At 47.0% G+C, this 16978-nt stretch overlaps 1 protein-coding gene across 3 annotated transcripts in view; it reads left to right on the forward strand.

The window, feature by feature from the left end:
* The window catches only part of LOC105469977 (2-phosphoxylose phosphatase 1), a 63004-nt gene that overhangs the window by 26413 nt on the left and 19613 nt on the right, over positions 1–16978 (forward strand). For all 3 annotated transcript variants that reach the window (XM_011721629.3, XM_071091022.1, XM_071091023.1), the window contains exon 2: positions 2045–2176. In XM_011721629.3, coding sequence (XP_011719931.1) covers positions 2098–2176 — 79 coding nt within the window. In that variant the 5' untranslated portion in view covers positions 2045–2097. The remainder of the gene's footprint in view (positions 1–2044; positions 2177–16978) is intronic.

Genomic DNA, 16978 nt, shown 5'->3' on the forward strand with positions numbered 1-16978 from the left:
GTTGAGGGACAAGACCTGACCCAGCAACAGAAACAAGGCCCTCGCTTCCCACATGCAAATGCAGGGCAACCAGCAGGCAGGTCGGCCTCTGAGGTGATGACACAAAAGACACCACGCGGCATCAGAAACCAGAGGTGAGTGATTCCCCAGGGCCAGCACAGTGGCTTCCCAGTCCCAGAGTGAGAGGCCTGAAGACAAGATTTGTGCCAGAGCTGCGGAGGGAGGGATGTGCAGGAGAACACGTGTACGTGTAGTACTGAGCTTGGAGGCACTGACTCTTGGTTAAGGATAGTGACTCATGGGACAGAAGCGTTTCCCTCAAACTCTTCCTTTCCATTTTGGGCCTGGGAGAATGGCTCCCACAAAGAAGGGTGGCAAGAAGAAAGGCCATTCCGCCATTAACCAGATGGTGACCTGAAAATACACCATCAATATTCACAAGCATATTCAAGAAGCATATTGAAGAAGGGGCTTCAAGAAGGTGCCTCTCCAGCACTCAGAGAGATTGAAGGGGAGGGGGAGTTCAGATGTGCACATTGATACCAGGTTCAGCAAAGCCGTCTGGGCCAGAGGACTAAGGCACGTCCCATACCATCATGCGCGGCTATCCAGGAAACATAATGAGGATGAAGATTCAACAAACAAGCTCTCTATTTGGTTACCTATGTACCTGTTACCACATTCAAAAATCTAGTCATTATGGATGAGAACTAACTGCTGATTGTCAAATATGCCAAATAGAGTTATAAAACCACAAAATCAATAAATAAAATGAAATTGGGATCTGTTTATTAACAAAGATGCTGGTTGCTGGACACACAGGTGCAATCATAAGGTACAAGTGTATTTTCATCAATCTGTTAGCAAATGTTCTCTTTTGGTAGAAAGTCTGACAGGTCCCTTAAACAAGTGGGTTTTCAAAGTCACCTTCTGGGCCCTTGGGGAGGAGGTGGGAGGCAAGGGGCTCCGGGAGTCTGGCTCCTGCTTCATTCCCAAAAGTTGTGCTTTTCATAGTACAGCTTATTGAGATAGGATTCACCCCAGGTGTACAGCTCAATGGCTATATTCAGTTATATTCACAGTTATGCAACCCTCACACATTAGCAGATGAGCTTTTATCTGATTTTATCTATCTGGTCTCTGAAGGAGATTATATTTGAATGGGGAAAAGATTCAAGTTTGAAATTACTGTTACAATCTAACTGTAGTTTAAGAACCATTTCTAGAGAGACTATGGTTTGCAAGTTCTCTTTAAAATCCCAAAGAGACCCAGGAAATAAACTTGACTTCTAAAACTGATAGGGTAAAAGTTATAGTAGTCATTCTTTTTTTTTTTTTTTTTCCCACAGAAGGGACTTTTAGGGCTTTATTCAGCTTTTTTAAAAAGTCCTTTTGCACACTTCTAATGTGGTTAGGGGAATTTTGAATAGGCAGGACGAGGCTTCCAGAAGACCCATCCATACAGCTGAAATAGGCTTTAGTGGTCCAGGATGAAAGGTGGTCTCAATTAGCAGATGGAGCCAGTCAGTGTAGGAGCAAATCCTTTTGCACACCCAAACCATCCCCCAAGGAATTACTGTAGGACATGTTGCAAGGATTGTTGTTCAGATTAACAATTACTATTAAAGAAGACCAAGATCATTTCAACAGAATGTCCATCAAAAAACGTTGAAGATGTAAAGTTTAAAGGTCACAGCAAGATGAGTCCATGTGAAGATTTCCCTCATTGTCCGGCACACTGTAAATACTCAGTAAACATCCTTTGTGTTTTTCCTTGAGAAGGTCATGTCTGTAAAATATCTCATTCCCCGTTGATGTCAGATAAACAAAGCATTCTTGAACTGGTTTTCTCCTACTAACTTGAAGGGAGCATTCTCGCTTGGGCTTATTTGGGGGCACAGACTAATCATGGAGCATGCTGCTGTTCTCCAGCTAGACATGCATGCTTCCCTGCCAGGGGACTGGGCTAATCAGATTATTTTCAGTTGACAAATTTGGTTTTCCATCTCTAAACACTCATTTATCACCTCTGCTTTATTCACAGGACATGTTCCCGATTTGAGGTGAAACCATGAAGAGAAAATAGAATACTTAATAATGCTTTTCCGCAACCGCTTCTTGCTGCTGCTGGCCCTGGCTGCGCTGCTGGCCTTTGTGAGCCTCAGCCTGCAGTTCTGTGAGTAGAGCCGGGCACTGCAGGTCGTGGGAGGGTAGGGGCTTCGTACGAAACAAGGAGGCCCCAAAGCCTTGTTTTATAAATGAACAACAAAGTCTTTTTATTGTTGGCGCTCACACTGGCCGGTTGCAAGGAGGGACCCTAAACCACCAAGCAGTGTGCTGTGTGCTCTTTTGACTTTTGCATGAATTCCTGAACTGCCTGGTTATTCCCAGATTTTTTGTTCAGATTCCCCAGATGGAGACGCTGAGTGGCCCTGCTTGACTTATGCTGAGCTACACAGAGCAGAGGTGTTTGGCCCTTTGATTGGGTTCTTGAAAGTTGGGTGTCTGTTTAGCGTTCCGTCAGCCGCGGGGCTGGAGTTGTTTGGGGGAGGGTGGGGAGATTAGGTCACTAGTATCAAACCCACCCCACAGGCAGCAGGGGCTGCATGGGAAATCCCCTGTGACGAGACAGGAGCACTCTGATAAAGCCAGGCCATGGGCCTCACCATGCAGCATCCTCCACTGAGATTCCTAAGCTCAGGCCAGGCCCCAAATCTGTGCACATTACAGTTCACCTAAGAGTGGCTGTTCTCAGACACAGATGTGGCCCCAGGATCTCCTTAGTGGCAACCCCTCAGTGGTGGCCCATGGTCTTCTGGGAGGCCCCTTGCCCTCCTGTGGCCCCTCTCTGCTTCTTCTGTGCTCAGATCCTGGTGCTCCTTTGCCAAGAGCGTTCTCCTCCTCACCCCTCTCATCCTTTCCCTTTCAGCCCTTGCCTTTTCTCCTCTAGGACCCTTCCGGCAATCCTTAAGGGTTTGGTGCTTCTTTTATATACATCAGGATGCCCTGAATCCTTGAACCTGTTTCCCTCCCTCCTTCCCTTCCTTCCTTCCTCCCCCTCTCTTTTTTGAAATAGGGTCTTACTCTGTTGCCCAGGCTGAAGTGCAGCAGCACGATCACAGCCCATTGCAGACTCAACATCTGAGTTTAGGAGTTTAGGTAATCCTCCCACCTCAGCTTCCTGGGTAGCTAGGACTGGAGGCGTGCACCACCACACCTAGCTAATTTTTTGTATTTTTGTAGAGACAGGGTTTCACCATGTTGCCCAAGCTGGTCTTAAACTCCTGACCTCAAGTGAGAACATAAGTGTTACATAAGCATAAATCTGTGCATTATGAATTACTGCCATTTTTTACAGCACAATAATAAGCAACCAATAAAGCAATGAAATAAATGGAGCAATTAAACTCCATTTCTAGAGAAATGGGGAAATTCTAAAGTCACAATTTACCTAGAAGGAGAAGAGCAGTAAGAATGTCAGCCTCCCAAAGTTCTGGTATTACAGGCGTGAACCATTATACCCAGCCCCCTCCTTTCACTAACCATGCACTATTATAATTTTCAGTTCTTGTGTCTTTTCCTTCTACCAGATTGTCTGCTTGTTGAGAGCAGGACCACATCCTGTTTCTCTCTGTATCCCAGGAACCAGCACTGCCCAGCACATAGTAATATTTTGTAAATGTCTGCTGAATGCATTAATCCATGCCTGCTCTAAAAAGCAGACCCTGATTTTCTTTCCTTCTGTTGCTGTGTATTTAAAGCTGAGAAAACCTCTGTGCGATGCCAGGAATTGTGTGGTTGCTGTCACCTGCCTTCTCTCCATTTAACCACCTCACCTTGATGGGTGGGAGACAAGCAGTTGGCACCCACACCGCTCAGGACAGCTGTGTGAGGAGGGGCATTTCTGTTGCAGTTTGAATGATGGAAAGAAGGGCAGGTGGCTGGGTGAGAGGAATGTTATGAGTGCACAGAGGAACATGGGGAAGGCTTGGCTGTAGGAGAAGGTGGTTTCAGGAGAGGAGGCTTTGAGGAAGTTTCCCTGATTCACTTCCAATTGTGACATATTCCCATGCACATGCATATGACAGGCTATTTCTAATAGTAAAGAGAATTAAAAATTCTCATTTTATCCTTCCAGAGTTGGAAAAGAGGTCAAAAGAAGGTGGGCATCAGAAGTTTAAAAATATTCCATATGGCAAATGAATTGTAAAATATGAATCATTTCCAAAAAGTGTGGTAAGATTTTCAGTAGTTTAATTGTTTATAAATTTTCATTAAAAATTTTCCATCCTTTGGTTGGAGAGGTAGGATGTTACAATCAACCCTGATTTTATTTTGAGAGGCTGACAGGTTCTGAGACATGAATGTGTGTTACTTGTGTTTGTGGCATTTCTCTTGCATGAGGTGGTTTCCACGTCACTGAATTGGCCTGTGTGTTTTGCTTATATAACTCTTCTGAAAGTACCTTCTGTTTTAGGACAGCCAATTTTCAGCCATACTTTTTTAAGGAAAATTTTGCAGGGTAAATTAGCCTGGCTGGGTCTGAGCTCTTTTATTCTTGGATACGTTGGAGATCGGAAAGATATTAAGATATGGACGTTCTTACTGCTCTTCTTTTAGGTAAACTGTAACTTTGGAATTTCCCCATTTCTGTAGAAATGAGTTTAATTGCTCCATTTATTTAATTGCTTTGTTGGTTGCTTAGTATTATGCTGTAAGAAACGGCACTAATTCATAACACGCAGGTTTACGCTTATATACCACTTATGTTCTCATTCTTATCCTAAAATATGTGGACTTTTTCTTTACCATTTCTTCTTATTTTTGAATACCAAATTAGCACATATAACTATTTTAAGTAACATATTTGAGACAACTAAGTATAACTTGGTTTTCTCATGCTTTAAGTAAAGAGTATGGCTTTGTTATCTGAAATGATCATATATTTTATTTGGTCTTGTTGGTAGTTTTCTTTTTCTGATGTTTTGAATATGAAAAAGAAATAGCCCAGGATACGATTCAAAAATCAGATTGCTTAAATAAGTATGTCTTCCTCTGGAAACAGAAAGTATATAGTGAACCCACATACATTTATTAAGTGCTTATGTGTGTTTGACATTTTCCTACAGTGTGGAGGTGGAGGTAGTACGGAAATACAGAAAAGATTAAGATACAGTTCATAGTTTCTCAAAATATGTTCATCTTAAATGGTGCTCATGACTTGCTACATGCTAGTAGTCTTTAATAAAAATAATTCCATTTATGTTTTCAGGTCTTTAATGTTTTGTGTTTGGAAGGTGAAACATTCTGAAATTTCTGATGTTTGAATTGTAGAAGGGAACAGACAAGGCATAGATATTTTTAGTTATTGTGGTTAAAATATGTACAAGTGGAAAAATAACTTCAAATTAAAGGACTCCTTTAGTGCAACAAGGAAAGACTGTCAGGATGTGAAGACTTAGGAATCGTGAGTTATGTTTCTGCTTTTTGTGCTCGTTTGTAATCATTCACTTCCTTCGTTGGCCGTTGCATTTTCTTAATGCTGATGTTATGCTCATTTCTCCATGTTCTGACCACCACTCCCAAAATGGTGGCGTGACAGGAGCACGCAGGCTCTAGAATCATAATTTCAATGTCAGCTTCCCTGCTAAGTGACTGTGTGTCCTGTTCCTTCTTCTATAAAATAGAGTTAATTATTGCTGTTTTGCAAGGTTGCTGTGAGAACAGAGATGTTATGGGAAAACCCTTGGCTCATGGAAGCATAGCCAACGTAAACCCTTTAAGCAAACCAGCGCAGAGTTCCGTCATAGTGCACCATCATCAGAAACCAGGGCTTCTGGTGTTCCAGAAGTTGCCAGAGCTTATGTTACTTCAGCCACTTGGTGGGGAAACCTTTTGAAATAGATCACACATGTATTTGTTTTTAATCAGAGTGCGTTGGCCATGATGGGGTTAATTTATACTGAGCACATGGCACCCATATCTGGGGTTTCCCTCTTGGGCAAGGCCCCGATTGGCCAGAGCAGAGTCGAAGGGAATGCTCACGGTGAACTGGAGATTCAGATTCCCAGTGGGAAAGGAGGACAAGAGGAGGGCTAACCTGCAAAAATGAGAGTGGGGGTTGTCGTCAGTATCTGAAGGGCCCTCTCTACAAGAGGAGGTGAACGTGGAGACACATTTCAGTTAAGCATATGGTAGAACTTGCTAACAGTCAGTGCCACCAGAGGTGGAATGGATAGTGTGTTCTCCGTCACTGGAGTCTGCAAGCCCTGGAGGGCTGCTCTTTGAAGAGTGAAGTATTGGACAGGTCATTGAGTCTGATCCCAGTTAAAGTCTCTTTAAACTCTGAGGTTTGATGAATTTTATCTTTTCTCATTGATCCAGTGCCATGAGTATGTGACACTTTGTTCTTTAGCGAATGTTCTTTAGTTTCCACTGTGTGTTAGGCCCCAGGCTGAGAGTTTAATCTCTCATGGGCCCCAGGGAGTTCTTTGTCCAGTGGAAAAGAATCATAAGCAGACACCCTGGAATACCAGGTGCTGTGTGCTGGGACGGGTAAGAGGCAGCAGCACAGTGGGGTCAGAAAGAACATGGGCTCTGGAGCCAGACTGCCTGGATCAAATCCTTGTCCTGTCGCTTACCAGCTATGTGACCTCAGGCAACTTCTTTACCCTCTCTGTGCCTTGATTTCCCCATCTGTAAAATGAGGACAATGATAGTTCCTATTTCATAGGGTTGGCAAAGGATTCAGCCAGCTAATATTTATAAAACACCCGGAACAGTACCTGGCACATAGTAATCACTACGTATGTGTTTGTTAAACAAATGAATTAGAGATCATTTATGGAAGGGTAGTATGAGAGACTAGAGCACAGGAACCCAATCCATCTCGGAGTTGGGGAGGACCCCCTAAAAGAGGTGGCATCTGAGTTCATCCTTTAAGGAAAGCAGGAGTGGTCAAGGAGGCAGTTGAGTACAGGTGCTCCTGGCCAAATGTGCAAAGACAGAGTAAGAGAACAGGCCCGGGTGAGTCACCTGTAGGTAACTGTGAAGTTGGAACGAAGTCTGGGACCCACCTCCTATCACTATACTATTTCTGAGGCTGTGAGGAGCCACTGAAGACAGGAAGATACCATCAGATTTGTGTCTTGGAAAGACTACAGTCCAGCACATGTTTTCCAAAGCACCTTCATCAGAGGCACCTGGGAAGCTTGTCAAAATGCATGTTCCAAAACCAAAATAAAAGCACATTTTGTGCCCTTCCTTACAGTATCAGAATCTTGGTGGTAGCGGAACCCAGAAATCTGCATCTTTAACAGACTCCCTGGGTGAGTCTAATGCACACAAAATCTAAGAAGTGCCAGTTCAGAGGCTGGTGGAAAGGGTGATGCTGGGAGGCACCTCGGAGGCTGTTTTGCTCATCTAGTAGCAAGCTGAGGGTGGCCCCAGTGAAGGTATTGACCCTGAAAGGAAGAAGCAAAGCCAAGAGACGTCATGGTGGTTCTGTGGGACTCTAGCTATTTGAGTGGTGTCTTGGGGCTAGGATGCTGGGGTCGAGGGGACTACCACGGCAGCCAGGAGTCTGGCTTGGGGAGTTCAGTAGACACTTCATGCATGCATGCATTCATTCACATAAATGTCTCATCTCCTTTAGGGATAAGTCTGCCAAAGGTGGAAGTAAATTCTCAGAACACAGATTGGGAAGTCAGCCATGTGGGGCTAGTGGCTCCCTGGGTCTGAAGGGAGAGGCCAACAGAAAGTGCTCAGAGCGAGAAGGGAAGTGGGACAGGGCCCAGGCAGCAGGACAAGCTGGGGGCAGAGCAGGAAAGAGACCAGGCTGGGAGGAGTCATTGAAGGGCATGGACATCACTGGAGGTAGCCAACAGGCCCACTGGATGCAGTGTCCTGCCTAAGAGTGGACCTGACAGTCTGAGGCCTGTAAGAGACCTGTCAGAAGCCACCATCTGGGGACTTTGTATTCCCTGCTGGTGAAGCCCTGGTTTCCGGACGACCAGGGCTCCTTGGAGCAGTGGAAGCTGCTCCAGACCAACAGCCTGTGAACTTGTTTTGTTTGGCCCAACCCCTGTTTTTAGATTTTTAAATTTATTTACCAGTGTTTTAAAACTAGGCAATTTCATGTAAACTTCCAGCCCCTCTTTGAAAAACCAGACTCTCCAGCAACCTGAGGCCCGCAGTGCATTACAGGGGCCGCTGGCAGGAGCCAGGCAGCTGAGTGGGGTCTGCCTCCCTGGGCGGGGGTAGTGCTCTCCTGGTCGCCACAGCACCCACCTGCCTAGTCCCTCTCAGCTTCTGAATTTGTGCCCTGTGGTGCAGATGGAAGAGAGAGCCAAAGAAGAAAATCTGGGCAGACAGAGGACAAGGGGCCACGAAGGAGACAGAACAGCAGCAGCCAGGGGGTGGCCTGCGGACAGGAGTGGTCTGGAAGCCAAGGGGGCAACCTGCTTAGAAGTTGTCAGGTGGGGAGCTGAGGAGGCCTGCTTAGCCAGCTCTGTCTGTGTGAGAGAGGGAGAGACAGGAGGGGAGAGACAGAGAGATGTGGGGAGAGAGGGAGAGATGTGGGGAGAGAGGGAGAGATGGGGAGAGAGAGGGAGAGATGGGGAGAGAGAGGGAGAGATGGGGAGAGAGAGGGAGAGACGGGGGAGAAAGGGAGAGACAGGGGAAGGGGCGAGAGAGACGGAGAGACAGGGGAAGGAAAGAGGGAGAGACGGAGGGGAAAGAGAGAGAGACGGGGGGGGGGGAGGGAGAGAAAGAGCGTGCATAGTTTCCCTGGGAACTCTCCACCTGCAGAGCTATCATGTTTCTTGTGGCCCCGATCCCCTATATCCCCTTCCTTTTTCTGTGCTGCTTTTCGGTCTGATATCCGCTAAGAAAGAAAACAACAATGCTTGATAGAACAGTGAGTACATTATCATAGAACTGCCTCTGAGTAGGCAAGCGAAGAGCCCTGACAGGTGCCAGGGTGCTGTGACACCTTCCTAGGTGGTTCAGACCCTCGTGTCCTCAATCCTGCTCACTCTTGTAGATGGCCATTAGCATTTGTGGTTTCGCCTCTTTGCAGAGACCCCTGAGATCTGTAGTATATGGTGACAGTGACTCTGCTGAGGCACACATCTGGATGAAAGTAGCGGGAAGTGAGGTGCTCAGCCACTGAGGAAGCCAGGTCCTGCCACACAGCCAGGGGAGGTGGTTGTCCTCTGTTCTTTGTCCTGTGTACGTTCAGTGGAGAAAAGCACAGAGTGGTATGTTTGAATCTGGGGATGTGTGAAGATCTCAGTATGCTTCATGGAAAAGGTTTGGGGATGTAAGCCCTTAGAATGCCCAGGGTCTAACGTACTGTGTCCTCTATCCTAAAAGCCCCAGTGTGCTTCCTCCTGGGCTTTTATTATGTTGAGCTGGAGACAAAAAGTATGAGAAATTGAAAGTGAAAGTTTACAGTTTTAACCTAAGAGTTCTGTCATATCGCCATCTCATCACTGTGACCAAAGTTTTAAATTTTGTATTTTTTTTATTAATTTTGGTCCTTTTCTTAACGATTTTACTTTCTGTGTAATTTCTGGGAGTTTTAATTTTGCTTTTCCTCAGAACACTTTATGTCCAGTTGTCACATAGAGTTAAATATCTACAGGTGAAAAAAAAAACCCACCATAGATGAGTGACAAAATTAAATCTGACAAATAAGCTACTGTCACAATTTCTTAAGCTCATGTTGTAGATGCATTGGAGTGAGAAAGTGAGAGTATCATGTAGCAGGTTCTTCTGCAAGCTGAGAATGGACACATTTATGTCTGTGGGTCATTTCTAGTTTTCTTTCAGGGTGGAGCTAGATAATGGCCTCACCCCCCTCCCTCCCTCCTTCCTTCCCTCCCTCTCTGTCTCCCTCCCTCTCTCCCTTTCTCCCTCTCTCCCTCCTTCCCTCTCTCCCTTTCTCCCTTCTGCCCTTCCTTCTTCTTAGTTCCTTATCTTAAAGAAGTTCTTATCAATAACTAGATGAGGGGATAGAGATATCTGTTTAAAGATGTTTACTGCAGCATCATTTGTAATAGGAAACAAAGGAGAAGGCAACCAACTTGTACAACAGTAAATACCCCATTACCTCATGATCACGTAGACCTGTCTCTATTGACTTCGAAGGTGTGCATAATATATTAAATTTAAAAATAGTACCTTTATATGGGGGGGGGAGAGAGAGAGAGAGAGAGTGAGTGTGTGTGTGTGTGTGTGTGTGTGTGTGTGTGTGTGTCTTGAGTCAGCAAGAGCAAATACTAGCATGGCTAGTTAGTAAAAATAGAAAGCATCAGTAGAAGTATTCAGTGAATTCAGGAGAGTGCCTGTAGATCTCCAAGATCCACTGAAGAGATGAACAGAATAGAAAGCCACAGGATTTACATGGCTGTACCCACTGCAGGGAAAGCACGAGGCCAGCTGGAGTCTGACAGGCAGAGTGTGCACCCGCTGAGCGAAGCCACCCAGCACAGACCCCACTCACTCCCTGTTGTCTTGGCAACAGGGCTCTGGCCCCATGCTGATGACATTAAAAGGAGGATCCCCACCTTGAAATGAAGTGAATACTGATCAGAGGCAGAGCCCTGTCACGTACTAGCAGCCTCACCTTGCGAGAGGGAAGAAAGAGGCTGATCTAAAAGAGGCTACAAGGGCAGAATCTGAATCCTGTACACGAGGGTGAAATAGGGCAGGCACCTGGGAGAGAGCTCTGGGACTCCCTCACCATCCTAACTTCACTACCATCCTGCCCTCCTGCCAGTGTGGCTGCCACACACACTGCAGATGCACGGTGCCTCAGAGTCATAGCTCAGGGGTGGGTTCAGGTGGGAGAGGATGGGGAGGTAGGTGGGATACATGGCCCCTCTCTAGGATTTACCTGGCTGGAGCTTCGGCATCACCTCTTGCCTCTCTTTGCCTTTCTCTTTTCCCTGTGTCATCCGAGGGGCTGGACTCCACTGGCCAGGGGTCTGCCTGTCCTCACCAGCCCTAGGTATCTACCAGAGGGTGGGGCAGCTCTTGTGGGATGTCCAGATGCCTGAGAGTACAGGCCCCACCCTGGGCCACATTCTCTCTTTCCTTGAGGTGGCCTCCTCAAAGCCCCTCACCTGCCTGGCTGTCTCTTTTGAGCCTTTACAGAGAAGGCAGACAACCCACCCACCCTCAAGGACAGCTTGCTGGTTTGGTGGCCTCAGTAGGTTGCAGACCTTTGAGACACAGGAAACTTATTTGCTCCTCGGGGGAGAGAGAACAATGTCCTTGGGCCTTAGTGACCATCCATCACCATTCCCACCAGAGCAGGGACAGAAGCACATGTTTAGCCTCTGGCAGGGCACATGGATACTTAAATACACTAAAATATTCCTTGGGGTTCTCTGGGTGTTAGGATTTATGGGTGATTTTCCTTTTCTTTTTATACTTTAGTGTTGAATGGCTATTTTAGGATGAATTCGTGTTTTTATGAAGCCTGAAGATCCCTTTTTATTTTGAAAAAAGAAAATGTGTTCATCTCTTCTTTAGTGTTGAAATTGAAAACCTGTTTCCAGGTACGTTGTGTTCTTAGCCTGAACCCGTGGACTTCTGCGTTGTCCCATGGGGTTTCAGGGGTCCAGTAAACCCCCAGAAGTCAAATTCACAAGACTGTGTTTAAGGTACTCTTTCAGAGATAAGGATCAATAGTTTTTATCAGATTCTCAAAGATGAGGGTCATAACCTTCATGACCCAAAAAGGTTAAGGAGACAGGTTCTTTTCGTGGTTCTTTTTGGAGGCCTGTCCTGGAAATCTCTTATTTCTAGCTTCTGTCTTGATGTGGAGTCTGGTGTTGGCATCATCTAATCCAATGGCCCTGTTAGGGTCAGGCCAGTTACCAGCAGCTCCCAGAAGAGTGTGGGGTTTCCCCAACCCTCTGAGAGGCTGCAACTGGGGCTCAAGCCAAGGCCACAGGGGAGCCCCCATGCCCTAGCAATGGGTGGACTTAGGTCCCGGAGGCAAATGTCAGAGGAAAGCGTCAGGGAGGGAGGAGATAGAGCTTGCAAATAGCCCAGGGAGCAGAGCTCCAGGCTGATAGGATATGCCCAGCCCTGAATTCTGCTGGAGTTCTCCGGCTCCCTGAATGCTACCAGGCGTATCAGAAGCACTTAATAAATTCTTACCTAATGTGGTTCACCATGAGGCAACATTAAGAATGAGGAAAACAAGAAAGGTTGGTGTATTGCGGCTCAAAGTGGATAGATCAAAATGGGAAAAGCGGATTCAACTGTTTGATCAATCTCATTTATATAAAACCAAGTGTCTCAAAGTCTACGAATGTGGGCTGGACTTCTCCCATTTCACCTGTATAACATGATTCCCACTCCGGCCTTTAAAAGCAGATGATGAGAGGCAGATAACAACTGTGGGCTCTTCGTTGTGGTTCTGGTTTTCATTTGACGGTTACAGTGCACTTTTAAAATTCAGTACAGGTTAGAGACAGGGTGGACATTTAAGATAATTTAGTGGGTTGAGGAGCACTAAGGGAATTGTGGGAATTGACAGAGCGAGTCATTATTCCTTGGCAGATCAGTGAAGGAGAGAGAGAATTCAAGAGACTTTCGGTTTATTTGGGGGAGAAAATTGGAGAAATTAGGTGGCAGGACTGGGGGTGTTTTAGCTTATGAGAAGGCACTATCTCAGATAAGCTGAATGTATTTAAGGGAGCCAGAAAAGCTGCTAAAATTGGAGTGGCCGAGAGAAGAAGGGAGATTGGCTGGTTGTGCTTTTGTGAAGGGGTGGACACAGGGGTTTAATAATATCCCTTCCAGATCCCAAGTTGAAGGGAGTGCCTTTTAAGAGCCTGCAAGAAACAGGAATAATCACATCCAGGGGATGGATGCAGAAAATAGCATTCATTCATTCATTCATTTATAAGATGGGGTCTCACTCTGTCACCCAGGCTGGAATGCAGTAGTGTGATCAGGGCGCTCTACAGCCCCAAATTCCTGAGCTCAAGCGATCCTCCTGCCTCAGTCCCCCGAGTAGCTGGAACTCTAGGCATGCACCACCATGTCCTGCTCACTTTTTTAAAAATTGAAAATAGCATTTATTGATTCCTTACCAGAATCCATTCACAGGTGGTATCTCATCATCATTGTTACCACCCTGATCTGTAGGTATCATCACCTTCATTTGACAGATGAAAGAAGTGAGGCACAGAGAGCAGGGATACTTGCCCCAGGTCACACAGCTAGGAGGTAACAGAGCCAGGGCATGAACTCACATCTTTGTAATACTATAGCTCATTTGCAGCCCCCAGCCCCAGGCTACCTCCCTGCATTCAGAACCATGGTAGCAGGGGCAACTGAGGACGGACTTCAGTGGAGTTCCAAGGAAAAAGTGACTATAATCCCCTAAGGAAGTGACTAGCCCAGTGCTGAAGTCCCAAAAAGGACAAGGCAGACCCTGGAGCTAAGAAGGTAGAAAACAGATAGTGGAGCTGGACCTTGGCCCCGAGAGGTTCTTTGCTGGTGTTGTCAGTGGGGTGACTTGTGTGGCAGGTGAGCCCACAGCAATGGAGACAGAGCTGAGCCAACACTTTAGCCTCATCATGCTCACATTTCCCGGGAAACTCTGGATCCCTGATACCCAGCTGTAATCTGCCAGGTGTCTGTGTAATCAGGTGATTTGGCTGTCACACAGCATGAGGATGGCAGGAGGGAGGGGTTTGGAAGCCATCTGAGTGCCACTGCAGAAGTGTCTTCCACATGGGACAGCCTGTCTTTCCCGGAAAAGTCCCTTATTGGCACAGCTGCCTAGAGTCAGATCCCCATCCCTGGGCTGGTTAGCACGGTGGAGACATGGTCCTGGAGGAGCAGCATGACACCCCCCACCGGGCCATGGGGTTGGCATGAGAAGAGGAGCTGCTCCCAAAGGAGGATGGGTCTGTCTCCACAGAAGGAAGTGGGAAGAGATGAGCTGACCTAGGGATGGGGCCCTTCCTTGTGCTCCATTAGTCAGTTTCAAGGCACCTGTGAGGAGCTTGCATACAGCAGTTTCCTAAGGCACGAAGAAGGCCACGTATGCAGGTAGATTTCTGTCCTCAGCCCTATCCCAGAGCCTTGGTATAGGGAGGTGACCTGGAGATCAGGGAGATTGGCTTGGCACCCTATGGGAAAGAAACTGGTGTGTCCTTGTGCAAGTCAAAGTAACTCCCAGATAATGAGCTAGCAGCAAATGCTTGGCTGTAACTTTATCTGCTGCCCCTATGGGTTGTTGAGTTTCAGGGATAACTAAGGTGCCCTGAGGTTCAAAGGCCAGACAGGGGCTTGTGGCCTAGCAACCTGTACTCTTATGATCTGACTCTGACCCTGACCTTTTCCCTCCTTTTTTCTGTTCCATGGGGACCATCAATGGAATAAACAAAAATCAAAATGAGCAAATCATCGTTAGATGAAACATGTCTCTAGACAAGTTTCTAGTGTTGGCTGATAACCAAAGTCTAATTGATTAGGTCATGTTTTGCTTAAAGCTGTTATTGACCCTTCCTGGGCTCTCTAGAGGGACAGAACTCATGGGCTCTCTAGAGGGATATATATACATGTGTGTGTGTGTATATATATATATATATGGGAGTTTATTAAGTATTAACTCACATGATCACAAGGTTCCACAATAGGCCATCTGTAGGCTGGGGAGCAAGGAGAGCCAGTCCAGTTCCAAAACTGAAGAACTTGGAGTCCGATGTTCAAAGGCAGGATGCATCCAGCACAGGAGAAAGATGTAGGTGGGAGGCTAGGCCAGCCTCTCTATTCATATTTTTCTGCCTGCTTATATTCCAGCTGCATTGGCAGCTGGTTAGACTGTGCCCACCCAGATGAAGGGTGGGTCTGCCTTCCCCAGCCCACTGACTCAAACGTTAATCTCCTTTGGCAACACCCTCACAGGCACACCAAGGAGCAATACTTTGTATTCTTCAACCCAATCAAGTTGACGCCCAGTATTAGCCATCATCTCTGGTAACTTCCCAATATTTTCTTTGTATCCATATCTTCACTGCATCATTTCCATACCTGCACGCCCCAACCAGCAACCAGGCAGTGCAGGGGGGCCCCGTGACTGAGAAGGCTATTTTCTTATGGTCCATGTGCTTTCTCCCCCACTTTTCTTATTCAATGTCTGACTGTCCCCCACAACTGGATTGTAAACCCGGTGAGGGCAGAGACCTTGTCCATTTTATTCTCTGAAGAATCCCCAGCACGTGCTGCATGCATGTTGGATGGCCGGATGGACAAATGCATGAATACGGAGCTTAGTGGGTGAGCAGGCCTGGGCTTACAGGCTGTAGGACTTTGGGTAACTCCCTTGACCTGCCTCTGCCTGAGGTCTACTATCTGGCTGATGGATACAACTCTAGGTTGAGATCCAAAGCTGGGAAAAGCAGAGAGAGGATCAGTTTGGCTTGCATCCTAGCTATAGCTATGGGACTGTTTACTAGTAATACACACGGCGTCATCCACTGTGTGTTTGGGAGATGGGGTGGAGAAGGGTAGTGGGAAGGGAGCCTGCATGGGATAGCATCTGGTTGTTTTACTCATGATTCTAAGAAATTTGTTGGTTGCTTTTGAGAGGGAGGGTCCCAAGGAGATGCTTTAGAGGTCATGTTCTATGTTCTCTGCCATTTCTTTGAAATTGCGACCTTATCAGCATCTTTACACATGAGGGTTGTAGATGTGTGGACAGGATGAAAGTGATCGTAGATGAGATGAGCAGAGAACGCTACCATAAAAGAGAGGCTCATTTCCAAAGGTAGCTTATGGAAATGTGCCCTCCTACTTGGTAATCACACCACAGAGAAATTGCATGCCTATTGGTACAGAGTTAATCATCAGTAAAGGATATCTCATATCATGTTATTCATGTTGGTCCTGGTGGCACAGTGGCCCCAGGGCACTCATTTAGATTCATGGGTTTTCCCACCTACATAAAGAAACTTGTTATCCTTCCATCTATTTATCTGCCCACTATTCTTTCTGACGCCCCCACAGCCTCTTTCTCTTGCCCTGTGACATCTGAGCTGCTGTCATCTGCTTGAGGTCAGCAGAGTTTCTAATTATCCCACAGGCCAGCTAGAGGCACAGGGGGCCTGGGCAGAGCCTGCTGGGAGGAGCAGTGTCCTGGAGCAGTGTCTACCCCAGCCCCTGGGTCTGTCCCTCAGTTCCCTTTATCTAGATGATCAGGGCAAGCCTCAAGAGCTGATGTGGTGAGTAGCACCACACCAGGGCAGAGGCGGCCTGCAGCCTGGGGTCTGCTCCTCCAGGCCCCTTCCCAGCCTTCCTTCTGGAGCCCAGCCTGTACATCGACCCTGGTGAGGCCATCCTGACCAGGCCTTACGGGACCCAAGGCATATCCTGAGCCAGCTTGCTGACCCTCATCTGCCGTGTTCAGCTGTGCTTCACAGCCTCCCCTCTGCTCCTCTCCTCTTCCCCTCCACACAGCAGCTTCATCAGCCTTTCAGGCCCAGCTAGGTGTCTCTTCTGGGAAGCCTGTCTTGGATGCCCCTCACCCCAGACTGGCTCAGCAACCCTCAGTGCTCCACATGAGGAGTCCATGAGATATTTCCTCAAAAGCATGGAGCACAGCATCTGGCCCAGTTCAGCAGGTATTTTTGGAAGACCTATCCTCTGTCAGTCAGCAGGGGACATAAATGTGAAAGAGGTACAGTCCCAGCCCTTGATGGCAGGGTGACAACCTGGGACACTCCTGCTTGCATATGCTATGCTGTGAGCCATGGCGGCAGCAGGAACTGGGTAGGCTCATAGAAGAGGGATATGGGAACTATCTGGGGATTCAGGGTGGGCTTCCTGGAGGAGGTGATCCCTAGGACCAGTTACAGTGTTGGCCAGATTTCAGGAGCAGAGGGTGAGGGTAGAGTTACCAGCAAACAGCGGAGCATAGGTGAGAAACGTCCTGTGGGGTGGAGCG

Source organism: Macaca nemestrina, chromosome 2, assembly GCF_043159975.1.
Source record: "Macaca nemestrina isolate mMacNem1 chromosome 2, mMacNem.hap1, whole genome shotgun sequence".
NCBI lineage: Eukaryota > Metazoa > Chordata > Mammalia > Primates > Cercopithecidae > Macaca > Macaca nemestrina.